At 43.2% G+C, this 27524-nt stretch overlaps 1 protein-coding gene across 1 annotated transcript in view; it reads left to right on the top strand.

The window, feature by feature from the left end:
• Positions 1-8331: 8331 nt before the first annotated feature.
• The window catches only part of COLGALT2 (collagen beta(1-O)galactosyltransferase 2), a 115903-nt gene continuing 96710 nt past the window's right edge, over positions 8332-27524 (top strand). The window contains exon 1 of the mRNA XM_065936190.1: positions 8332-8846. Within this exon, the coding sequence (XP_065792262.1) occupies positions 8584-8846 (263 nt within the window). The 5' untranslated portion in view covers positions 8332-8583. The remainder of the gene's footprint in view (positions 8847-27524) is intronic.

The following is a 27524-nucleotide window of genomic DNA, read 5'->3' as shown; positions in this document are numbered from 1 at the left end:
AGACTCCTGCGTCTCGGTTCCGCCTCCGCGTCGCGTGTTGCGCCGGCGCAGAACTCAGGTGCTGGGAGGATCAGCCCCGCCTTCAGGTCAACACTACTTGAACCTGAACGAACGCACTCCAGTTTCCGTGTGAGCTTATTCGGATCTGGGTAGGTGCTAGCGTGCAGAAGGTCCAGGAGCTCTTAATTCTCCTTACATCAGCGCCGTTTACAGCTGCTCAAAGTGTGGAAATGGATGAGATCGCCAGAGAAGAAAGTGGAAAGGAGAGAGACCGGAGTTTCAAGAACCATATATTTAGGGTGAACCGACCTTTTAGGATTGGAGGAGCAAGAGTAAACACGAGTTGTTGAACATAAACACGAGTGGTCAGAAAAGGAGGATGCAAACCAGCATAAGCGTGTGACGTGGAAGTCAAGAAGGCTGAGGAGTTTCAGACAGGCAGCGCAGGACATTTTAAGCTTTTATGGATTTACTGTGAGTGAAACAGGGGGACGCCAGAAGTTCCTGTTATTTTTCCTGTGTCCCTCTGCCTGAAGGCTGAGACTAGATCTTAGGGGTCAAGGGTGGAAGCAGGACTGCCTAGGAGGTATTGCGTTAATCAAGGCAAGAAATGACTCTCAAGAGTCAAAGTACCAGACAGGGATAGAACTTCTGCTTCCAAATATGACAGACTGAGACTGTACCCCCAGAAAAAAACATCTGTAAAAATCGGACATAATACAAAAATAGAAAACAGATATTAGGTCAAATACCTAAAAGGACATAATACAAAAATAGGTATTCCAGAATACCTTGCAATGCGAACAGAGCCTCCTGAGCCTAGTCAGGAGAGCAAGCTTGCTTGAAGGGTGATGAAGCACAAGGAAGGTTTCCCTTTCCTTAGAGTTTAGCTTGAGCTAAGTGTGGATGAGCGACTCATTGGAAAAGCCCCTGGTGCTGGGAAAGATTGAAGGCAAAAGGAGAAGAAGGTGGCAGAGGATGAGATGGTTAGATAGCATCACCAACACAAAGGACATGAGTTTAAGCAAACTCTGGGAAATAGTGGAGGACAGGGAAGCTTGGTGTGCTGCAGTCCTTGGCATCGCAAAGGGTCCAACAGGACTTAGTGACCGAACAACAACCAAGTACAGTCCAGGAGGCAGCTTCTTCAGCAGTAGGGGCACATGTGGGGAAACTCTCAGTTTTTCTTATCTGGAGAACCAAAAAAGTGAAGCCAGGAAACTTTGAAAGCTGAAGAGATCAAGAAATCCCCAAAGGGTAGGAGCCAGAGAGAAAGGACCCCCTAACTCTGCTTTCATCTCTGACAGATCCTGAACCACCTGGAACAAAATCCCAGCAGTTCAGTTAAAAACAAAAGATCTGAACTGAGACTAGAGTTGTCCCCCAAGAAAGAGAGTTTATGGTTTATATTTAGTCAAGAGAATCACCTGCTAATGCAAAGAAAATAACACTCATCATAGCAAAATAATGCAATCCAGAACATCCACAATTCACCATTCATAAAGTCCAAGATACAATTCAAAACTAGTGACATATGAAAATCAAGAAAGTGGATCACATTTTCTGGAATGTGACCCTGAGATGAATCAGATGTTGAGACTGACAGATGAAAACTTTAAAGTAATTATTTTAACTATCCTCAGTGAAGTAAAACACAACATGTTTTCAGTGAATAAAACTCTCAGGAGACAAACAAACAAATAAACCTCATTAGAGAAAATGAAAAAAGGGATCAAATGGAAATTCTGAAACTAAAAATTAAAATTTCAGAAATACAAAATTCACTGGGTGAATTTAACAGCCAAATGGAAATTACAGAGGAAAAATTAAATGAATTGAAGGTACAGCAATCATCCAAGACATCATCCAAAGTGAACAACAAAGAGAAGATGATTAAAAAAAATAATAAACAGAGTTCAGAGAACTGCTACGTGATATCAGACAATCCAACATATATGTAAATGAAATACTAGAAGGGGAAAAGAAAGAGAATGGAATAGAAAAAAATAAAGAAGTTAATAATTCCCCAAGTTTGATGAAAGAAATTTACAGGTACAAAATACTAAATGAAAACCAGGTAAAATAGACACAGTGAAGTCCATGCTGAAGTCAAACTGTTGAAAGTCAGATAAAAAGCTTGAATGCATTAAAAAATGTATTATGTATAGAGAGAAGTGTATCCTGTGATATAAAACCACACATGAAGATTCATAAATTGCCCTAGAATGTATTACATTTGAATGAACTTATTAACCTTACCTCTTCAAACAGCTGCTAAGCCCTAAAGAAGCAAATAACTCTGAAATTAGTAGGTTCCTTGACAGTAATTCAAGTAATTAGACGTAAGTAGATTTTTCTCTCTCTCTGTTCAGGTGATGGTATTTAGAAGCATTTAGGAGCATTCTGTTGCTCATATGAGGAAAGGGGAAATTTTATAAATAAGGAGATCCAATGGAACTAGGTACTATGTGAACAGGTTCAGACATCTTCAGGGGAAGATTTTAAACTTAAGAGGAAGAAAAAAAAAGATGTATGGGGCAGAGAGGTTAGAGAATCCCAAAAGTATACAGAAAGGTATATCAACTGGAAAAAAAAAAAGCAACAGGTTAATGCTATCCTTTGGCAAATAAAAGAAGTTCTATTAGAAAAAATGTGATCTATTTAAGCTGAATATTAAATCTTTGTGACTTTTAATGTCATTATCTATTACAGAGAGTTGAAGAATGAGAATAGATTGTCCCTTGGCTTCCATACTAAGCAATGGAAACTTATTTATAAATAAATCTTGTTGATTTGGAGTAGCTAAGAAAGAAAGAAAAAGATCTGGGACTACTTAAATAGCCTGGTAGGAGAAGGGGACGACAGAATGACATGGTTGGATGGCATCACCGACGCAATGGACATGAGTTTGAGTAGGCTCCAGGAGTTGGTGATGGACACGGAAGCCCGGCTTGCTGCAGTCCGTGGGGTCGCAAAGAGTCAGACACGACTGAGCGACTGAACTGAACTGAACTGAACAATGTCGACTACTCTGGTAATCCAGAGTAAAATACACCCAAGAGCAGGTTAGAGTTTCAACCTCTCATAGACTGAAGAATTTCTCCTTTTATAAATGCTTCCATGGCTTAATATATCAGAGAACCAAAGTGCTTAGGAAAAAAGCTTAGATAAGTAACAACAAATAAAATTCTTCCTGAGTATACTGGGTGATATAAAATTCTGTGTAATCTGGCACTTGCTCTACTGATTTCCCGTCTTGATATCTGAACCAGACCATTTAATTCCTGCAAAATAAAGTCCAGGCCGAGACATTAATTCAGTTAGTCTCCAGAGGAAAACTGAACTTTTGATTGTGATGGGAATGTTTAATGTGTTAAAAAGAAAACATTTTTACACAGTGTTATATACAACAGTGATCTCAAGCTGAAAAATGCAGGCTAGCATTCTGGATCAGCTTTAATTCATTGACTGTAAGAATGTTCATATGTATGTTGTTCACATACATATGAACACAAAGCATGTAATTTTTTGTACACAAAGCATGTAATTTCCCATTCTCTGTTTCCCAGAGAATAGGTAAGATGTTTATACTTTCAGTAAAATATTTAAGATGTTATGATATTTTACTATTCATATGCATGAGTTTGTTTGAAGAACCTCATACATATAGAAAAGAATTTAGAATAATCAAAATATCTTCTCTCCATTTCTCATAAATTTAAAAATGCAATCTAAATTCCCCATTTTAAGAATCAGGCTATAGTATATTTAATTTTTAAAAATACTGCTTACATTTGGAACAAAACAACAATAAAAATAAGGTACCTAGAATAAAGATGAGCAAACCCTTTATGGAGAACATAGTAAATGTTACTGAAGCTCATTAGAGAAGTATGTCTGTCCATTAATTTAGGTCTTCTCTAATGATCTTTAATAACATTTATAGATCAGTTTGGAGGAAATTGACAACTTTACAATACTGATCTGTAAGTTCTAGCTATTTCAATCACAGTCTCAATAGGGGTTTGCCTAGTGCTTGATAAACTGATTCCGAAATGTTGCTGCTGCTGCTAAGTCGCTTGAGTCGTGTGTGACTCTGTGCAACCCCATAGACGGCAGCCCATAGGGCCAAAAATAACCAAGACCCTTCTGATGAACAAACTGAGATAACTTATTATAAAGGTCTATAACTAAGAGTATGTGATATTTCTACAAGGGTAGATAAATAAACCAATGGAATCAAGTCATGCACATATGGACAGAGATGACATTACAGATGTAATGCAGAGTTGAGGCAATGAATATGTGTATATGTATATGTATGTACACATATACACATGTAGGTATAAAGAGAAACTGGATCACTAATTGCACCATAAAGTCTAATTTCTTCTTTTTGTCCCTCTTTAAATTATAGCTGATTTACAGTTTTATATTAGTTTCAGATGTACAATATAGTGATTCAATATTTTTATACATTATGCTCCATTTAAAATTATTATAAAATAATGGATATATTTCCTTGTTCTATACAGTATATACTTATATCTTATTTATTTCATACATAGTAGTTTGAACCTCTTAATCTTATATCCCTGTCTTGCCTTCCCCCCTTCCCTCTCCCCACTGGTAATCTATATTTTTCTTTATCTGTCTGTTTCCATTTTGTTATGTTCATTTATATTCCACATATAGGTGATCACATACAATATTTGTCTTTCTCTGTCTGGTTTATTTCACTAAGCATAATACTCTCCAGGTCCATCCATGTTGTTGCAAATGGCAAACTATTATCTTCTATATGGCTGAGTAATACTCCATTGTATATATACATACTACATCTCCTTTATCCATTCATCTGTGGATGCATGCTTAGGTTGCTTTCATATCTTGGCTACTGTAAATAATGCTGCTGTGAACATTGGAGTAAATGTATGTTTTTGAATTAGTGTTTTCATTTTCTTCAGATATGTACCCTGGAGTCAGATTGCTTCATCATATGGTAGTTCTTAGTTTTTTGAGAAACCTCCATACTGTTTTCCACAAAGGCTACACCAATTTACATTTCCACAAAAAATGTACTAGGGTTCCTGTTTCTCCACATCCTCACCAATATTAGTAATTTGCAGACTTTTTGATAGCCATGCTGACAGGTATGAGATGATCAGTTCAGTTCAGTCGCTCAGTCATGTCCGACTCTTTGCAACCCCATGAATTGCAGCACACCAGGCCTCCCTGTCCATCACCAACTCCCGGAGTTTACTCAAACTCATGTCCATCGAGTCATTGATGCCATCCAGCCATCTCATGATGATATCTCTTTGTGATTTTGATTTGCACTTCTCTGATAACCAGCAATGCTGAGCACATTTTCATGTGCCTACTGGCCATTTGTGTGTCTTTTTTTGAAAAATGTCTATTCAGGTCTTCTGCCCATTTTTTAACCAGGTTGGTTTTTTTTCTTTGACATTAAGTTGTGTGTGTGTGTGTGTATGTTAGTCACTCAGTCATGTCCAGCTCTTTGCGACCCCACAGACTGTAGCCCACCAGGCTCCTCTGCCCATGGAGTTCTCCAGGCAAGGATACTGGAGTGGGGTGCCATTTCCTCCTCCAGAGGATCTTCCCGACACAGGGATCAAACCCACATCTCTTATGTCTCCTGCATAGGCAGGTGGGTTCTTTACCACTAGCACCACCTGGGAAGAACTATATGCTTTTATATGTCCTTAGTATGTTTTTATATGTTTATAAAATAGCATGGTTTTTATCAGTTTAAAATAAGATATTTAACCATATAAATTCAAAATCACTGAGTTTGAAAATCTGTATATTTAAGCTAAAATTTTGCTTTTGAGACTTTAATCACCTGGAGTCTGCAACTCTGCCATATGGTTGTGGCCATTCAATATCATATATTCATATATTCTATGTGACATTTGAAAGCACTGTGTAAGCCAACTATACATCAGATATTTAGCTCATTTTTTTCCATTTTAACCAAGTTTTTAGCTTTTCTGTAAAAGCTTATATATGTAATTATATAAAAGTCATGTGGTAGTCCAGACTTCTCTCTTCCCACGTCCTACCCTGCCCGCCAGTCATGCTCTTCTCATTGCCGTTCCTCACGCTCTGTGCTCTCTCTCATTCTTTGGCTTTTATAATTCCATCAGCCTGAAATTCCAACCTCTCCCAACCCTCTATCATTTTCCTAAAATATGCCCCTCATTTTTCAATACTTGGTTCAAAGGCATTTCTTTAATGAGGCATTTCCTAACCATCCTCACTCCTTTCCTTATCCTCTTTCCCTACCAGTTTATGGTATTTATTCATTCATTCAATATATCTACTTATCTATGGATTTCCAGCACCTGTGCCTTGGGACAGTAGGCACTGAGAAAATGTTGGAACAAATAAGTGAAGACAATTTAAGAAGCATATCTAGTCTTTTTAAATGAGATAAAAGAATTATTTTAAATCTGTATAAATGTGTTTGGAATTGAAAATCATTTTTCTATGGTAACTATTGTGTAGTTCTTGGATACGGGCCAGAGTTTAGAAAAAACTTTGAAAGTGGCACAGTTTAATTTTATCCCTTCCCATTTCAGCCACTGCTCTTTTTCTCATGCTACCCTCCATATCCTTTTCCCACTTGGACTTGGAGTCCTCAAGCCCACATATCAGAAATCCACAGAACTTGCTTTGTCATTAAGGGTGTCATGCTCCATATAAGGATCCCATTCTGTTTCCTTCATCAAAGCTTCCTATAGTGTACCTCAGTTTAGGTATTGAGATTAGGAACTCTGATTTAATTCACACAAATGTAGGAATACCAAAGCTATTGCCTAATATTCTTCTCTCAAGTGTTTTAGTGTTAAAATTGGCATACTTGTCAATTTGAATGAACGTTTATGTTGTAGGATTTTACGCCGGCTAAGACAAGGGAATATAAAAATCCAAGTAGTGAAAAAAACAATGTGTGTGTGTGCTCAGTCATGTCCTGCTCTTTGCAACCCCATGGATTATAGCCCACCAAGCTCTTTTGTCCATGGGATTTCCCAGGTATGAATACTGAAGTGGGTTGCCATTTCCTCCTCCAGGAGATCTTCTTGACCCAGGATTGAACCCATGCCTCCTGCAATTGGCAAGCATTGGCAGGTGGATTCTTAACTACTGACCAACCTGGGAAGCCCCCAAAAGGTATTTTGGTTCAGGAAAAACTAGCCCTGTTGATTCAGCCAAGACTCTCTCCTCCAACTCTGACCCAGCCAGATAAAAGGGGCAGGACACCTTCTGCCCCTTTCTCTGGAGAAGAAAGATTCAAACACTCAACACCAGAATGATTGACAATTAGTAATTTCATAAATGGTTGTCAAATGAGAAAATAAGGTGGGAACTTAAAAGGCTTTTACATAGGAAGAAATTGATGTCCAGAGAGGTCAAGTCTCCAAGGTCACACAAAGAATAAGTGACACATGTGAGACAAAAATTTAGCTCCAACTTCCACACACAAAGAACTTCCAAAAAAGAATTCCACACAAAAAGATATCCAGTAAAGAACTTCTTTACTAGCTTTCCCCCATTGTGTTCAAAATTAAATATCCTTTGATGGTATATTTCCTAGCATTTTCACTTTACCTGCTAATAGCGTTCTTCTTCTACCCTTCCTTCTTTCTTCCTTATCCTCCCTTCTCTTCCAGCATGTACAGATTTTCCCTGTCTGTCACAATTTATCAGCTTGGGTCACTAAGGAAAAAGAAAACCATCTTAAGTGAATCTGGTCCTTAACCTGACACCCTTTCAGAAGTTCAGGACCCTGAGCTGTCGGGGAGAGGACAGACCCATGAAGAGCTTTCCTTTAATTTGAAGGGTTTGGTCTGGCTCTAAAATCTCCAGGTCTTCCAACTAGATCTTATTGGGGAGACTACTCAGTCAAAAATGAATTTAAAGAGCACTTGAGGGTGACGAAATACAAATATTCTGCCTTCGTGGAAGTTTAAAAAAACAAAACAAAACCTGTTTATCATAGTAATGAATCACTGGGTGACTTTCCATTTTAGAACTCTACCCATTTAGTCAATAGGTGCATTATGAAAAACTGGGTACATTGCATCACTGTGAAGGACTTTAGACTGCGGTTTGCAAAAGCAGAATAAATTTTCTTGGAGTCGTACCGTTATGTACACACGCTCGCTCGCGCGCGCGCGCGCGCACACACACACACACACACACACACACACATTCACACGCCCATTGGCAGACACGGCCACACCTCACAGCCCTGGGGAAAGCCACAGACCTCAGTACAAGCTGAACCTGAACTAGAGGAACTTTCCGCCGGACTCGGGACAAACAGCCGCACCGACACGACCGTCTGCGAGCCTGAGTCCAGGCGAGCGCCGGCGGCCGCAGGTACTCCGGAGCGCCCGCGGCGGGGCCTGGGCGGTGCGGCGGCGGCTGCAGCGGGAGGGTCCCGGCGGCCGAGGCCGTGCCAGTGCGCGCGCGCCAGCCGCCTCCCCTCCGCCTCTCGCCGCCGGCCTCGGGCATCCGCGCCGGGTCGTCCCGCCGCCCGCCTCGGCCCGGAACATGGCCGCGCGCCCCGCCGCCCCCCTGGCCTGGGCGCTGCTGCTGCTTTCCTGGACTCTGCTGCGCGGCGGCTGCCGGGCGCGCTTCGCCGCCGAAGCGGACTCCGAGGACGACGAAGAGGAGGCGGTGGTTTTCCCCGAGTCGCCCCTGCAGAGACCCACGGTGCTGGTGGTCGTCCTCGCGCGCAACGCTGCGCACACGCTGCCTCACTTCCTCGGCTGCCTGGAGCGCCTGGACTACCCCAAGAGCAGGATGGCCATCTGGTGAGCCGGCCGCGCCGGGCTGGGGGGCCGGGGACCGCTCGCGACGCGCGGGAGACGTGGTGCGCACAGCCCTCGCTGCCCGCCCGGGTCCTGGCCGGATCAGCGGTTGCGGTCGGGAAGGACGCGCGCGTCTGCGTGCGCAACGGCTGCTACTGGGGAGAAGCAGCCCGCCCGGAGCTCCCCCGGGGACGGTAGGAATCGGGGTGACCTCGTGCCTCTCCCAGATAGGGCTGGGGAGACGCCGCAAAACGGCTAGCTTCTCCGCCTTTGCACTCGCGAAGATTCCTTTTTTCCCCACCTCTCATTCCTCGTCCGGGAGTGAGGGAATAAAGGTGCCCGTCGTCGCCGCCGACTGCTTGGGACGCGACGTGGTCCGTCACTGCGGCTGGCAGCGGGGGACTCCGGAGTGGCTGGGGTTCGCCGCCCTGGCTTCCAGGTGCCGGGCTCTCATCTCTGAGGCTGGAAAAGTGGCTCCGGGTTCTCCCCGGGTGTGAGGGGAAAGGGGAGAAGCGGTCAGGAACCAGAGGTTAAGGCTAGGTGGAACCCGCTGCGTTCTAACCACGCCACCACGGTGGATGCTGTCTCCTCCGAGCGCTCCAAGCTGTCCAGTCCCCGCATCCTGCCTTCCTGCCTGGGCCCAGTCCCGTCGCAGACGCAAACATCGCCGGGGGCCTTGGGGTACTGCGTCCTGGGAACTGAGCAGCCTCAGGAAGGCAAACAGCTAAGTTTTGATGCTCTTAGATTAGCGACCCGGGCCTGGCCCCGGTGCTTGCAGCGGGGAGGGTCAGGGCATCAGTGGGGGTGGCTGCCCATCTCAACTTTAGAACTTGGCCCCGTCCCCACATCTTTGTATAAAAGCAGGTATCGGAGGGTGAGAATTTGGTGCCCAGGTGAGCCGCTAAGGAGCCTGTGGAGGAGGAGGTGGACGCTGACCAGAGGAGATAAGCCACCAGATTCATGGGCAAGAGTCCCTTGGTCTCCGGAGAAAGATAAGAGCCCTGGTCACTGGGGAACAGTTTCTGCCTTGTGTTGATAAAGGGAGCTGTCCACAGACAAGATATCCTTAAAGCCTTGGTGGATCAAAAAGGGAGAAGGAAGGATAAAGCAGGAACTGAAACCGGCAGCCCAAGGGTACCTGGTGGGCAAGGGCAGAGGTGAGAAAGCAAACATGAGATATAGTACCGCACTGTGCTATACACTGCCTCACTATACACCCCAGTATACGTGCCGGCCGCCACGGAGGAGCGCATGTTATGTGGGAAGTGGGAACATTGGTGCAGCCAGGTTTTAAACCAGAGGGTTTTTTTTTTAACCATTTCAGTACCAAAAGAAAATTTCGCAAGTGTCAGTTCTCAGATGCTTTCTTCAAAAGAGATGTTTTACAGTATGGCCTGTCTTTATGCATTGTTTAATTTTGAAGAACATCCCAATAGTTACTAGGAAGTAAGTGAGTGCGGAAGTGAGTATGAGGCTCAGGTTTTGCTATCCAATGTACAGAAATTACCCCTTTTATCATATAGTAAACTTGGCACAGTGGTAAAGAATCTGCCTGCCAATGCAGAAGATGCAAGAGATGCAGGTTTGATCCCTGGGTTAAGAAGATCCCCTGGAGGAGGAATGGCAACCCACTCTAGTATTCTTGCCTGGAAAATTTCACAAACAGAGGAGTCTGGCGGGCTACAGTCTTTGGGATCACAGGGTGTCAGACACGACTGAGTGAGCACACAGGCATGCAGACTTTTAAGAGGTACTATGATCCTTATTTTACAAACAAAGAAACTGAGATTTGGATCAGTTTAGTAACTCACTCACAGAATTAATAAATGATTAAAATGGGAATTTTAACCCTAGTTTGTTTATAAAGACCACCTCCAAAAGGATAAAGGGAATATGACATAAACAAAATGTATATAAACCTATAAGCTACACATTAAGAGACTTGATTTGTCACTAGCCTGACCTTGATTTGGGGCCTGTTGCTTGGGATTCACAGATATCAGTTTCCTCATCAGTAAAATGAGGGAAATAGAATAAGTGATTTCAGAATTTTTTTCTGGCTCTTAAATTCCATAGATTGTGTGATATGATCAGAATCATTGAACAGTGATTGTACATCCTCAGTTCCTTGGATGTTCCAGATTCTATGGATGTTGGTGTTCTCCTTAGATAGAGAGCATTCCAGTTCTGCGTAGACCTTAGGGATCTCTTTTCCCTTACCCTTGTTCGTGGTTTATGGGACTTTACCTTTATGGTCAATGTTGAAAAGTTAAGGAAGAAACCCGCAACTTGGGTAAGGCCTTGGGCAACCCCTGCATTAGCCAGCCACTGAAGACTCTCCTTTGAGTTCTGGCTTAGATTGTTATATAATTTATTAAGTAAAAATAATAAAATGCCAGTTTTTAAATAGTCCTTTACAGCTTTCAAAGTACTGTCACCAGCTGTGTTATCTCCTTTGAGGTTTGCTACCAACCTATGGAGAAATAAGATTATCTCCACTTCATAGAAGATATTGTGTCTAAAGTAACTAACTTAGTGAAGATTATATTGGCTTGTTAATTTCACAGATATTTAATAATAAGAGCTCACAGTTCTTCTGAGCACTTTACAATTCATTTTCTGGTTTCATTTTCACAATAACCCCATCAGGCATGTCTTATTATTATACCTTCTTACAGATGAGAAAACCAAGGTATAAAAGAGGGTGTACAGCATGTAAATATGTGCTCCTAATCACCTGCTTTTGTGAGAACCAGACACCATGCCCTATTCAAGCAGGAAAAGGTTGAGTAAGATGTGGTTTCTCACGGATAAATATGGTTTTGTTTTGTTTTTTTATCCTTGGCAGTGTAAGGTGATCTGAATGGCTTCTGTAGCTATTGGGAGAGTGACAAAAGACTTCTAAATCAGATTAGGGCAGTTGTGTGTCGTGGAAGATTGTTTTTTCTTAGGATAGTTGACACTTAGTTTGAATTCAGTTTTGAAGGTCAAATAGGAATCCACAAAAAACCTGGGAAGGAAGGAGGGTTCCAGAAAGAGGGAGCAGCGAGTAAAAGAAAAAGGCGCTGGGACATTAACCAGAGCCTCCTCTCAGGGGAGATAAAGTGAGTGGCAGGTCTAAGTTTTGCAAATCTCCAAACTCGTTGCATTGTACCCTGGAGCTGCTAACTTCATGGCTAGCACTAGAAGATTATTTGACTGGGAAGCTGATGCGTAATGACCTTCCAGAGAGGCAGTAACTCAGTTTAGGATGCTGCAGCTTTGAGGGGCTTCTACCAATTACTTACTCCAGTCCCAGTCCCACACACTACTCAAAATTCTGAGATGGCAAATTGACTAGTATCCACTCTGCAGAGCCAACACATGCTGATGTCAAAAATAGGCAGCGTCAAAAATGGCCAGAACTTTATAAAACACAACCATGTTGAGTGTAGGGACTGGGTTGCCAGCTTTGAATACATCTTATTTTAGTAACTCTATGCAGATTCACTCTTTTCCTTCTTCTGCTTGCCTTTAACAATGGCGGGAGGAGTATCTGATGAGATTTCTTTCCTGTGTGAGTACTTAAGAGCCTTGTTCAATGATCATATTCAGATTTCCCAGTAGTGTGATGTTTTTCTCTCAGCTAAAGTTCTGGACCAGATCTGCACTGAGAACCAACAAATTGACCTGAAAAGTTCTTCAGAGGATGAGTGCAGTTATCTCAGCATCAACTTTATTTGTATTCAACTGAACTAAGGAAAGTTTATATTTTAGAGATACTTTGTACCAGTGAAAGGGAGAACTTACCACACCATTTACCTGTCTGATCTCAAAACCCCACCAAACTGTTTTTCTTCAGATATCACAATTGTGTGATAACTAAGATAATCCTTATGTCCTAATTAAAACCTGCGCTGGGCTAGTGGAGATCACTGCTCCGCTGAGATGAAGGGAACGGGTCGGCATTGTGACCTGCGGCAGTGCACATGAGTGGGTTCTCCTCAGTTCAGTGGAGCCATGAATAGTGGCCTTAGCAGTGGAGGGAAGGCTGACCTCATCCCCTCCTTCCCAAACCTATGATTAAGGGGGACAGTGCCCAGTAATATGATGATGAAAAATGGAGCTGGGCCCAAGGAAAGACATTGGACCCAGAAGATACATTCGTTTGTGTTTTGGAGAGCCTGCTGCTCCCTGTGGGAAGACAGTTGGGATTCACAGTCTGCAGTCACAAGGCAGTAACCATCGTGTAATTACAGAACAATTTGGGCATTTCATTTGGTAGAGTTTTGAAAAGTAATATGTATGCTTACTTGGAAACCATCATATGACTTTTAAAAAAAAAGATGTTGCTGTTGACATAAACACTGACAGTGACAAACTTCTACTTGTTCAGGGTACTGAGCCTGACATTTTGCACGCAGCTTTATCTGTTCAGTGTTTGGGGATTAGCTTGGATTTATATCTACATTTTAATGCCCAACCAGTAGCATTTTGTTGAATGTTGAACTTGATATACAAATATTAAGTGTGGTTTATAAAATGTTCCAAACTACTACTAATGCTAGTTTTCATCAGCAGTGAGAATGATGTCATATTTTTTTCATTAATGTCTTGACATTTAGTGTTTTTGTTTTACTTCTAGATGGAAGTTTCAGCTCATGGCTGAAAACATATATGGTACTTGAATCCACTTCTATCCATTAGTTTATTTTCCTCACCTTACCCTCGCCTCCTCCCCCCGCCCTTTTCCCCCCAAGCCTGGTAGTTTAGTTTGGAGGGGAGAGTATGAAAATTAGAGTCAGATAGACTAGGGCTCAAATCTCCTCTATGATCGTGGGCACATCAATGAAGCTCTAAGCCTAGCTGCCTCATCTGGAAATGACTAATAATTATACATTCCTCAAAGAGTTATTGGGCTTCCCTGGTGGGACTAGTGGTAAAGAACCCACCTGCCAATGCCAGAGACACAGGCGACAAGTGTTCAGTCCCTGGGTTGGGAAGATCCCCTGGAGAAGGGAATGCCTACCCACTCCAGTATTCTTACCTGGAGAATCCCATGGACAGAGGAGCCTGGCTGGCTACTGTCCAAAGGGCCACAAAGAGTCGGACTTGATTGAAGCAACTTAGCATGCTTGCAAAGAGTTATTGTAACAAGCAAATGAGGTAATGTAGTACAATGTTTTTTACATATATGCTACTAAGTAGATAATAGTTGCTATTTCCTATACGTCTTTTCCTTTTGGTCTCATTGCCTTACATTTCTCTTCCTTTCTCTTTTCTTTAAAATTTAAAAAATTTTAAAGAGGAAAATATGTTCAAGCTCTGTTTATTTCCTTCCTTAAAACAAAAATTATCAGCATACTGGAAATTAACATTTATGGAAGAGCTGTTCTAAACACTTTGGTATGATAACTGATATACTCCTGACAGCAAGCCAGGTACAAAGTGTCATCACGGTCTTCACTTTACACAGGAGGAGACTGAGGCACAGAGAATTTAAACTTGTCTGGGCTCAAAAGGCTAGTGCATGGTGGAGCCAGGATGGGATTCAGGCAGTTAATGTCTCAGACTGAGTACAAATGGTCTGTTTAAGATCAAGAAAGGACCAATTAGTTCTAGTTTTTGCTTCTGTCAGTTGACCCAACTTAGAAAGATAAGAGTGCCAGTGTTTCTTCCAAAGAAGAATGGCCCCTTCTGCTTGAATGACACAAGGACTCGGTGGTTCCCTTCCGCTGTCTTGTTAATTGCATCAGTTAGCTTAGGCATTTTATAGTTACTAAACTCTGTTCTGTGTTGGTGGATTTTATAGGAATAGAATGAGACTAAATATATGGGTCATACATAAATATACAGGTCACTTGCTAGGATCTCAGCTATTTAGCAACAGAAAAATATATCAAAGATTTTTCGTGACAAATGAATAAGACAGCATTATTCATATCATGGTGATGGCAGTATTTTGGTAAGACAGAGGGTCAGCTTTTCAGCCTTTTTAATTAGTGGTCTTGGATTTGATTGACACATAAACTCAACTTTCTTCCAAATAGTTGGAGAAAACTATCAATCCTCCTCCCATCCTACAATTTCAAAACAGGATTGGACCTCAGAATTACATGTTTCCTTTGGGTAAAAACTGAAGTCACCTATCCTTTTGCTCAAGTTCAGACAAATTGCTTGCAGAGTTAAAATGGATGCCTAGTTTGTCCTGGATCTGTTTTATTAATTGACTTCCACAGGTGCGGAAACCAAAGCACAGAGTAGTTAAGGGATGCTCCCCCAGTATACTATATAATGAAAAACTGTTGGGATGCAATAACAGATTTCTAGATTTTTAAACCCTTTGTTGCTCAGTGGTTGAGTATTTTATAATGCTGAGTGTTTTATAGTCAGTATTGCTCCTGGTTTAAAGGAGCATGCAATTTTTCTAAGCAGGGTTTGGTTTCACGTATCTGTCTTCAACCCGGTTCTACCTGTGTTTCTACTGCTGAGTTTCTTTGCGACTCCAGGTATATGAGCACACTCCCTGTGGCCCTCTCCCTTGACTGTCTCGGTGGTCAGAGCAATGAACAGTGAAAGCTTTGTAATCAGAAAGGCTATCGGTTGTGCCTCGGTCCTTTTCCCAGGACTTACGTGTCCTCATGGGTCCTATGATTGTGAGGCACTGTCTTCAAGTCTAAGACATACTATAGTAGGTCCATTATAAGGCTTATCTAGGGAGTATAGTAGAACTATTATAAGGCTCAGTTCTGCACATTTCTTCAAATCATGTAACAGTATACAGTCGAGTTAAAGTTTGAGAGAAAATGATCAGCCCATAGCCCGGTTGTTAGTTCTATTCCCCAGATGCCATCTGAGGTTACCAGTTACCATGAAGAGGTTGCACTGTAAGTGTTTAAATCATGGCTGTTATTTCATCAGGAATTACAAAATGTGTATACTGTATATGTCTTGACATTTTTATTCTCAAAGGAGTGACTTGTTCATTTAATTGCATTCATGTTCTCAGCATATCAAATTACTGATTTTTTTTTAAGTTAAATCTGTTAGAGCCCTCATAGGTGGCTCAGCTGGTAAAGAATCCACTTGAAATATGGGAGACCTGGGTTCAATCCCTTCAGGAGGAAATGGCAACCCACTCCCATATTCTTGTCTGGAGAATCCCATGGACACAGGAGCCTGGTGGGCTACAGTCAGCTGGGTTGCAAGAATTGGACACATTTGAGCGACTGACACTTAATGTTTTCAAGCATTTTCTTTCCTGACTATTTCTCTTTTATTTAATTTTTAAATTTGTTTTTTAAATTTTTATTTTTCTGGCTGCACCACATGGCATGCAGGATCCTAGTTCCCTGACCAGGGCTCGAACCTGTGCCCCCTGCAGTGGAATCGCAGAGTCCTAACCACTGGACCACTGGGGAATCCCCCTGAGAATTGTACACAGCAACAACTGTGGGACTGGCTAGCCCCTGTCCCCTGGACTTTGTCCAGGCAGTCATGTCCCCATCAGGCCCACCCTGTGTGCGCTTGCGATTGGCTCCTGCTGTCTGACTCTTGAGTGTGGCTTGCCTGGCCCCTGTAGGCAATTGGGTGGTGACCGCTGCTCTCTGCTCAGGCTTCTCAGGATCCCTAGGACTCAAGCAGTGGCGCTTTCTAGAACCAGAAGGCTTGGCAAGCTTCCAGCGAGTGACCTAGTGGTAAAATGATCAGGATTGCGTTACTTTCCCCTTGGCTCTCCATTCCCATGGTTGGAATGCTGTGTGTGAATGTTCATAAAGGTAAAAAAGCATTTCGTTATAGGTGGTAATTGAAAAGCCATGCAGAATATAAATAGGAGTGGCTGTAATTAATTCCCTGGAACTTGCTGCCATTCAGAGCCATGAAAACAGAACATTTGTGGTCGGTGACATTAGCCAAGTCTCCTTCATGAATTAAACCTTAGATTTGGCTGGAGGGCATTTCTTTTCCTCCCTAGGAGCACTGTACAGAAATCCTGTCAGACTCAGACTTCTCATAATGGCTTCACGACATCCTGCCAAGGCTAAATTTATGATTTTGTAACACTTCTCATTTAATTGAGGCAGTAATTGTAATTATTTTAGTTGTTTGTCAGGTTTAGCAAGCTGATGCCTCCCCCCTGACTTAACTGGTTTAGCTGATGAGATTTTGTTCCTCTGCAAACATAATGCAAAGTCCTTTGCCCCAATATTTTTGATTGATGTTTCAAAACCACTTAGAAGATGTACATTTCAAAAAAAAAAGGTGTAAATGATAGCATAAGTAATGATCCTAGGCTGCACACCCCTAAGAAGATGACAGAAGGCTGTGGCCGGGAGTGGGAGGCAGGCCGCCCTGATGAAGCAGTCTCCTGAGTACTTAGTTTAAGGGATAAATTGGCTATGTTGGAAGCATTCTTCTTACCTCCTAGGTTGGATCACTTCAGAGTTTATTGAGGGACATATCAGGCTAGAGAGAGGAAATTCCTTAAATGGAGTTTTCCCCATTTTGGCCACTGCCATGATCTGAACATCTGTATGGACCACAGAGTTCATATGTTGAAACCCTAACCCCTAGAGATGACTGTGGTAGGCAGTGGGGAGTTTTGGGGGTGCTTCAGTTATGGGGGTGAAGCAAGAATGGGATTAGTGCTGTCATACAAGGTCTCCAGAGAGCTCCCTCCTCTCTCCCGCCACGTGAGGACACCGAAAGAAGTCTACAGCGCTGAAGACGGCCTTCACCGGAACCCGAACATGCTGCCATCCTCGTCCTGGACTTCCAGCTTCCAGAACTATGAGAAATAAATTTCTGCTGTATATGTGCTGCCCAGTCTGTAGCATTTAGTTAGAGCAGCCCAGATAGGCTCAGATAGCTGTCAAGCCCAGGAAAACCACGGAGGTAGCCCACAGTGCCTTCATTTTAAACAATAAAGAAGAAGAACTCTTACTCTCCAGCTGCTTTGCTTTCTGAGAGCAATTGTATACATTTTGGAGGTGGGGAGGACAGTGGACCATGTCCAACTTTCCTGTTCTTACAGGGCAAGAAATGATTCTGTGAGAAAGAGGAATGTGTGGTTGTGTGTTGATTGACATTCTCCCTAAAAGTCATGTTGAGTGAGAAATTGCCACTTTTCAGGGTTTTGGGAAAGGCAGGATTTCCAACAAGCTCCAACAGTGGAACTTAAATTTCTGGGCTATCCGTGAGAAATATGGTCACGGACATTTGGAGCCATGGCATTTCCAACACAGAGTCCCTTGCTGGACTGCTGGACTGCTTTTTCGTTTCTTGGTTTCCAGCCAGCCCCATAATTTGTCCAAGCTCCACACACCACAGTGATTATGGCTGAGACCCGCCAAGATAGTGGAAAGTTGCTGCCAAGTGGAATCAGGATTTTTCATGTCATCGCTGCACCACGGAACAGTAAGCTTATATGCAGCTCTCCCAGGGCTGCGTTCCCTCTGCTGGAAGCAGATGGGGTGGAAGTGCATTCAGACAGTCAGACCGTGTCTTGCATTTCAGATACATTTTGTAGAATTGGCCTGTAAGGCTCAGAAGAGCCAGGATGCTAAAATATTTTAGAAAATCACAAGTCTCCCCTCTGCCTTTCTTCAATCTTGTTAGACTCTGTGTTCAGTCACCAAGTTGTGTCCAACTCTTTGCAGTTTCATAAACTGCAGCACACCTGTCCTTCACAAGCTCCTGGAGCTTGCTCAAACTCATGTCCATTGAGTCAGTGATGCCATCCAACCATCTCATCCTCTGTTACCCGCTTCTCCTCTTGCCCTTAATCTTTCCCAGCCTCAGGTCTGGAGTCTGTATCTTAAACATGTGCACAAGTAATTTATATGCACCTCTGGGTCTGGGAACTGTAGGAGATGAGTGCCTAGAAGGCCCTGTGAAGAATAAGGGGCCCTCCTGGAGGGACTGAGGGCTGTATATGCATCCAAAGTACAGGCCATTGGATTTTCAAAGCTTGGAAAGTTGGCACACGCTGGACTCTTCTAAACCCCAGGTTCCAGATGGTTAAGCAATCAAGAAGGCCAAGGGGTTTTCTTATTAAGAGAAATTGTAATGTACAGGATTACGAAGAAGAGGCTCTGCCAGGCAGCATCATTTGTGTTTCTTACAGAGTCAAGCACATGTCCTCCCTCCTTCCAATTGTGGCTATTTAAAAAAAAATTTTTTTTTAATTTAAGGGAGTGCCTCAGATTGCCCATTATATGAAGTGCCTTGCACTGGGACTTGATGTAAAATGACACTCCTTCCAACCCTCTTATTTGCTCAGTTATCTCACATCATGCTGGAGAAGGAAATGGCAACCCACTCCAGTATTCTTGCCTGGAAAATTCCATGGACTGAGGAGCCTGGTAGGCTACAGTCCATGGGGTTGCAAAGAGTCAGACACGACTGAGCAACTTCACTTATCTCACATCATGAACTCATGAAGTATTTAGGTTTATAGAAGAAAAGCTGTCTACTGATGAACATCTCTTAATAGTCTAGAGGGAAATCAAACCAGTGTGTTTCTTTCTAATGAGTGGTAGTCATGTGACCCACTTCAGGACCCACATCCCCTTATCTTGTTTCTTTTGTGCTGGTATTTAATTTTCTTACCTTTGATTTTCTCTTTGGCATGCCATTAAAACTCATGTGTGAAAAGAATAAACAGTCTATTAAATAAGCTTAGTTGAAAAGTGAAAAGTGTTAGTCACTCAGTCGTATCTGACTCTTTGCAACCCTGTGGACTATAGCCCGCCAGGTCCCTCTGTCCATGGGATTTCCCAGGCAAGAATACTGAAGTAGGTTTCCATCCCTTTCTCCAGGGGATCTTCCCGACCCAGAGACTGAACCCAGGTCTCCTGCATTGCAAGCGACTTCTTTACCGTCTGAGTCACCAGGGAAGCCCAGCTGAGTTGAAGTTCAGCCTTAATATTATGACATTAAAAAGTCCCTAACCTGGCATCTGCACTGGTTATGAAGCCAAAATAGAACTTTTTGGAAATTCACGCTTTTCGAGTCCGCTATACCAAAGATTTTTCTGAGTTTGCCACTGCTGCACAATGGTATGTTCAGGGTTGGTATAGCAGCGTTATTACAACCTCACCCACAGGCAGCCATCTCTGGGGAGGATCACAGCTCAGTTGCTAAATCTCATACTGTTTACATCCTTGTTTTATCATGTCCTTCAGGTAACACTGTAGATGTCCTCAAGTGTATGTGTCCCACTTTCTTTTCAAGTCCTTCCCCTTCTCTGAAATGTGAGCTGCCTCCCACAGCTCAGTGCCTCCTGCCAAGAAGATCATGGTCACCTGGGAAGGAAGGTGAGGCCCAGTGCACTGGGGGTCTCCAGGACCGTGGCCTCCAGCCCAAAGCAGCCGCGTTCATTCCCACCCCTCCCGTGTGCAGATGTCCTCGTTTCCTAATCTATGTTGTCTTGTGGGTTTCCTGGTGGCTCAGCTGGTAAAGAATCCGTCTGCAATGTGGGAGACCTGGGCTCCGTCCCTGAGTTGGGAAGATTCCCTGAAGAAGGGAAAGGCTACCCTCTCCAGTATTCTGGCCTGGAGAAGTCCATCGACTGTATAGTCTACCGGGTCACAAGGAATCGGACACGACTGAGCAACTTTCACTTCAATTCTGTGAGTGGACAGGGAGGTACTGTTCACTTGTGTCACTTTGAACAAGCCCTTATTCTCTCTGGACCTCAGTTTCTGCTCCATAACAAAAGAGAGAAGTGCCAGAACTGTGGCTTTAAAATGTGGCTGCTTATTAGAATCATTTGATTAAAAAATATATATATATATAAAATACTGATACCTAGACCCCACCTAGGCATCACTTAGGTCTGAATCTCTGTGCTAGGATCAGGGCAACTGACCTATTTTGAAAAGTTCCCAGAGAACGGGACTGTGTGGCCAAACTTGAGAACCCCTAGATGAGACAGATGTTCTCTGGGGTCCCTTCCTGATCTGCCATCAGTAGCCCCTTCATGGAAGTGCTTAGTCATGCAGTCGTGTCTAACTCTTTGCGACCCCCTGGACTGTAGCCCAACAGGCTCCTCTGTCCATGGGATTCTCCAGGCAAGAGCACTGGAGTGGGTTGCCATGCCCTCCTCCAGGGGATCTTCCCAACCCAGGGATCGAACCTGTGTCTCTTTCTAATTTAGCATTAGATTGCTAATCAATTAGCATTAGATTGCTAATGCTAATCTTTTGCATTAGCAGGCGAGCCACCTGGGAAGCCCCTTCATGGAAGTAACAAAATCTAAAGAATTTTCATGAAACGTAACACTGCACGATTGATGTTTCCTGGACCCTCAGCTGAATTTTCGAACTTTTGGGGAGTGGCCTAAAAAAAAAGTCTTAAGTTTTCTCAGAAGCTCGTTTTTATTTCACACTGTTGTGTGCATGAAAGTTGCTTTAGTTGTGTCCGACTCTTTGCCATCCTATGGACTGTAGCCCACCAAGCTCCTCTGTCCCTGAGATTATCCAGGCAAGAACACTGGAGTGGGTTGCCATGTCCTCTTCCAGGGGGTCTTCCTGAACCAGGGGTTGCCCTGTTGCCTCTTAAGTTCCCTGCATTGGCAGGAGGGTTCTTTACCACCAGCATTCAGTTCCCCTAAAGAGTTGTCTCCTGCAGAAGGCCTGTGCCACATGATGACCGAACTGCCAAGGGGACGTGGCAGCAAGAGGGCCGGCCTTGAGAGCACAAACTGGAGCTTCTCGGGACGGGCCTGCGTGCCCCAGGTAGAGAGCAGTGGTGGCCCGGGCTTCCTTCCTGCGGCACACAGAGGCTGCCCCTTGGCCAAGGAACTGTGGACATCAAGGCCTCAAAGCACATGCAGGCAGACTGTGGCTGCCCAGGATTCCTTCCCAGTGTATGTTTTGGTGTGCTGCCCAGCCTCGCTTTCAGGCATTCTGTTTCACACTGGTGCAGGGCCTCTAATCACCCCTGGGGATTGCATTTCTGATGTTGCTTTTAATGGCTTTGGAGTCTAGCTTCTTTTGTTTCCAGATTTGCATCAACAGTGCTGCCTTTGTCCTGTGGTCTTGACACAGCTTCAAAGCCTTGACTGGGCATCAAAGATGCACTGAATCCCCATTTCTTAGGCATCAGATTGCAGCAAGGCCAGCAGGTGACTGAAGGTCACAGCCCCACTTCTGGGCCAGTTTGCTGTCTCCCAGAGATTAGATTCTGCCGTGGCCCCTTTCATAATGGTGCTGAATCTTAATAACTTTTTTTCAAGGCCTGTGCAAATGCTTGTGAACTAAAGGGACCCACTGCTGGCGTCTATCTGAGGAGGAAGGGAGAGTAACTCACTAATATTTGCTGAATCTCACCCCCACCCCCACCCCATGAGAGACAGATTATTAAGTGTCCCTCTGGGAAGCACAGAAACCTCAGATCCACTAGCCAGTCTTTGCTGATGTTGGCATGGTGGTGGCCAAAGCCTCATTTTCCCATGGAGCTTATCAAAATAAAGGCAGTAATTGAACTCTTAGTTATCCATGCTTGGATGGCCTGTCTTTTGGATACCCAGAGGCCAGCTTTTGATAACAGGTCAGCTTGGTCCAATCATCCAGCACCCTGCTCAGCTGTCTCTCTCTCTCTATCTTGGTGTTGCCCAGAAGTTGTATGTTTAGGTAGTGGAGAGTGATTTTGATCTCAGAAACATTCCACATAAGGCATTCCAGTGTGAGTTTTATCTGGTTTCTTAGCTGTTTGCTCTTTTGCATCAACTATGCCATGCACCACCCCATTCTCAGATTTTCTTGAACTCTCCACCTTGCCTTGGTCTCTTCATCTATGCCCAGTGCCAGGCAGGCTGATTTTTAAAGACCTTTCTAGCCACAGCATGCCATGAATTTGCAGTTCCCCGACTGATACCATGAAAAATAAAACACCTTTAGTCTGTCGCCACATTATTTAAGATGCTTTTTGGGCCTTTTTCAAAATTTGTGCTTAGATATAACTTTTCAGTACTTTTGACTTAGCCTTGTCTCATATCATTGCTGAATAGACTGATGGTTCATATCTATAACAAATTATAAAATTTGTTTGCCCTTTGGGATGGTTAATTTTATGTGTCAGTGGTGCCTGGATATGTGGTCAGGCATTATTCTGGATGTTTCTTGAGGGTGTTTTTAGCTGAGATTTATATTTAGATCAGTGGACTTTGAGTAAAGCCTTCCATAATGTTGGTGGGCATCATTTCATCAGTTGAAGGCATGAACAACACAGAAAACTGCCCTCCTCCAGCAAGAAGGAAATATGCCATCAGACTGCCGCTGGACCTGAACTGCAACACTGACTCTTCCCTGAGTCTCCAGTCTGCTGGCCTACCCTACGAATTTTGAACTTGCCAATATCCATGACTGCATGAGCCAGTTCCTTAAAATATCCCCCCTGCAACAGATAGATAGGAAGTAAACATATTATATAGAGGTATTTATTATATGTATTTTGTCTCCTCCTACTCCCTGCTTCTTTCTCTCTCTGACTCTCCAGCTATCTATTGGCTCCATTTCCCTGGAGAACCTTGACTAGTATAACCTCTATCCTGAAAGAAAGTGCCATCTCTTTCATGAACAACAACAGCCGAAAGAAGGGCTGTGCTGAGAAGAAAAAGAACCCAGAGAATTATGTCAGAAGAGATAGTTCCAGATCGGAAAGCTGGGAAAACCGTTGCTGTGGACATCTGGGGTGAAATAGTTGTGGCATGAGTGTATATATTGACTTTTCTCATGCGTGCAAAATAAGTAAGTGAAAGTTTTCCTTAGAAGGTGTCCCCCTTTCCCCCCACCTTTTTTTTTTTTCTTTGAAAAGGCAGAAGTAGGAGTTTGGCATTTGCCATTGTGATGGGAAACAATATACATGTTTGTTCTTTGCAAAAGCTGCTGGCTAATGTGCAGGCCTGTGTCTTTTGCTCAGTCTGCCGTGTGAGGGAATTAGCTTGCATGTGCACTTTGGGGTTAGGAGAACCTGGAAATGCAAGTCAAGTGTCACCAGGCTAATGGGCTATTACACTGAAGTGATAGCGCCTCCCCAGAGAGAGACTTTACTTCACAGCGGTGTCCTTTGGAGATGCTGAAGATCAGTCTCCACTGACATCTCCACAGACCAGAGGCATGAGTGCCTGTGAAAGGTCCTTGTAACATGGAGCTGGTTGGAGCTGTGACTACCCTTACCGATGCTTTAACATAGAAGCAGAGGTTGGTTTTTTCATGTCTGGACTATAGAAAGATCAAATCAGGAAGGCAACAGCTTTCTTTTCCAGAGAGAGTTCTCATTGGTGACTCTTGGACTTACATTCCTGGGGTTCAGTCTAAAATGAAACTCTTCCTTTTTTGAACTGAGTGAAAAAGCAGTCCGTCTGCTGAACCAGAATGATCTTGAGAAAGCCCTGCTCTCTGGCTGCCTCTCTCAGCTCTCTCTGATCTTGGCTACTCAGCTGATACTCCCAAACTGTTACCTAGCTGCCTGCATTCTCAACCATCTAGCACCAGCTGTTCTGAGTTTCTAGAGAAAGAATTTTCTAGGATGCCTTTGTTACACTGGGGTTCATACGTGGTAGCATAAAATGTGCTAATGAGTTTTTCTTCTAGTATAACAGTAAATGTGACTTAAGGCACAGAGGCTAAGTTTCTGCCCTGAAGTGAAGTGGAGTTTGAAGTTTTTTCTCTCTTCTCTGTAATTGTGTATCTGACATTTGGTGTGGCTTCCCCTAATAGGTGTGGTTTTGTGGCTCAGATGGTAAAGAATCTGCCCACAATTTGGGAGACCCAGGTTTGATCCCTGGGTTGGGAGGATCCCCTGGAAAAAGGAATGGCAACTCACTCCAGTATTCTTGCCTGGAGAATTCCATGGACAGAGGAGACTGGTGGGCTACAGTCCATGGGGTTGCAAAGAGCTGGACATGACTGACCCCCACCCCACACCTAATCTGTGTATTAGCTGTCAAGTTTTAGATAACAAGTTGCATTGACATTCTATAACTTTGAGCTAGAAAGCAAATAGTTTCTCTAAAAAGGATGCTCTATCTTTTGGATGTCAAAAGGGGCAGCAGATGAAAAAAAAACATAGTCTATGTTTTACCTTCTGAAATCATTTCTCCATAGCAGATTTTTGGGGTTCTCATTCTTGTTAAATCTCACTGCTTTTACTTACTACTTTTATTAACATCTTGGATTTGGCTCCATTTTCTCTTTTCCAACCCTTTGCTTTTCATTTTTTTTAAAGTAGCATTTTTCTAGGTAGTTTTGGTTAATTTATTGATAGATTGATCAGTTTATTCTTATAGAATTAGCAATATTAGAAATGCAAGAGTCTTATCTGAAATAATTAGGAGAAGCTATTCTTCACATCAGCTTGTAAAAAATGATTATGAATTTAAAAAATCCAGACAGGTAATTCTTGTTTTCAGCAACATAAAAAAAAAAAAAAAAAAAAAACACAACTATATTTACCTTCCTTGGCCATGATCCCTGAGAAGATCAAGGTTACACATGGCTACAGTCTGTTGTTAATTTCACCCTGGGTGGTAAAATAATACACTGTGGTTTCCAGACCCCTGAAAAATCAACTGGTAACAAGTAAGGTCATTTTTGGTGGAAGAATTGCATATATCATTGTCTCAAAAGACACATGGGTTACAGATCCTGTCTGGGGACCTGCTTCAAATACTGTTTGAACTCCTGGTTCAGTTTGAACTTGGCCTTTAATCTCACTTTTACACTTCAAAGAACTTGAGTACTGCACATCCCCAACTAAGTAGATAGTAAAATAAAACCAGCAACCTATTATTAAACCAGAAATGAAAGAGACAACAGTAGCCATTTTATGATTCTTTACATCTAATTCTTTTACTAAGAAGAAATTCATGTGTTTTTTTCAGGCTCCATAGAAAAGTAGAAACTTTTATTTCTTTTAAAGTGTTTCAAATAAGGAATCTGCCTGCCAGTGCAGGAAGACAAGGAAACGCAGATTCTATCCCTGGGTGGGGAAGATCCCCTGGAAAAGGCAATGGCAACCCACTCCATTGTTCTTGCCTGGGAAATCCCATGGATGGAGGAACTTGGTGGGTTACACTCCATGGGGTCACAAAGAATCAGACATGACTGAGCGTGCACACACACACACAAATACTGAAGTAATATGTAAAAATATGAGATGTATGAATATTTGCTTGCCTTACCTTAAAGGCCTGCTATTTCAATAGTGAACTGACTATAACCAGCAGTGTGGTGACTGACCTCCATGGTGGTTGATCCATGCCTCATTCCTGGTGCCCGCTACTTCCCAATGTCTACTAAAAAGATATACAATGTGTGAGTTGCAAGTGATGTTTTATTTTGGGGCAAAACAAGGACTGTAGCCCAGGAGACAGCATCTCAGAGAGCTCTGAGACACTGCTCCAAAGAGGTAGTGGGGGCAAGGTCAATATATAAGATTTTGGTGAAGGGAGAGTTCAATGCAATCAAGCACTTACTTAACTGAAGGTTTTCTGCTAGTCACGAGGAGCTTTTCTAATTATGAAGAGGTGCAAGCATTAGGATCATGAATCCAGAAAATATCTAACTGTCTAAAGACCTGTCCCACCAGTTTCCCTGGAGCACAGAGTGGCTCGTTCACTACCCTGAATCCCCCTCAGGGGGTGTTGAAGGTTGTCAGCTGCACCAGCGCAGAGTTCAGTCTCTGCAGAGGCAGATGGCAAATGCCCTTGTTGTTGTTGTTCAGGCGCTGGCAGATTCTCTAGTCAAGTGCCAGTTTGTGGTTGATACCAGTCTCCTGCCACGCTGTCCCCCATGGCCAGTGGAATGGGTGGAAGTGAGAGTATGTGACTTTAGAGGTCAGATCATAAAAGGCGTAGCAATTTTTGCTTTTATCATGTGGATTGCTTGCCCTGGGGGCTGCCCCCTATGCCATGAGGTTATTGAAGTGGTCCCAAGGAGAGGTCCACGCAGAGAGGAATTAAGGCCTGCAACCAGCAGCTAGCATTGGCTTGCTGCCTTGTGAAGAATCCTCCAGGTAGTCAATTTTTCAGCCCAGTCCAGCTTTTGGGTGACATCTGTTTATAAGGCCATGAGAAATTCCAAGTGCAAATGTCCTAAACACCTGACCTACAAGTCTAAGAACATCAGCTTTGTCATTTTTTGAGATGCTGTGTACAGAAATAGACCCTGGGTCCATGGAGCCTATACTAGGGGAGAGCAATGATAAACAACAACAATAAAAACAAACCAGATGCTTTTAAAAGATGTGTTAAGGAGAAAGTAAAACAGAATAATAGGGTATGGATGAAGTGGTTGGGTAGGAGAGTGCTTCCTATATAAGGTGGTCAGAGAAGGGCTTTTTGAGGGGGTGCTATTTGAGCCACGCCCTGAATATGAGAAGGAACCACCTTATCAAGAGAGGGTAGGACTGGAGAAGAAAAGAGGGAGCCAGTCAGGTTCCTAAATCAGAGAAAGGTTATACTTGTTGGAGGAAAAGAAGGCTGATCGGTTGATCTGTTTTGGACTTTTGTCAGATTTGCTGTCTAAACGGCATTCCTTTCTTTTTTTGGGGGGGGGGGGATATGATCGGTTTGCAATATCATCAACAATAGTATAATGTTTTTAATGCTTAGCAACCTATGTGTTGTTCAGTTGCTGAATCATGTCTGACTCTTTGAGACCATTTGGACTCTGACATGCCAGGCCTTACTGTCCC

Source organism: Muntiacus reevesi, chromosome 5 (genome assembly GCF_963930625.1).
Source record: "Muntiacus reevesi chromosome 5, mMunRee1.1, whole genome shotgun sequence".
Classification (NCBI taxonomy): Eukaryota; Metazoa; Chordata; class Mammalia; order Artiodactyla; family Cervidae; genus Muntiacus; species Muntiacus reevesi.
Note: the sequence above shows the minus strand (reverse complement) of the source record. Positions and strands in the feature narration are given on the sequence as shown.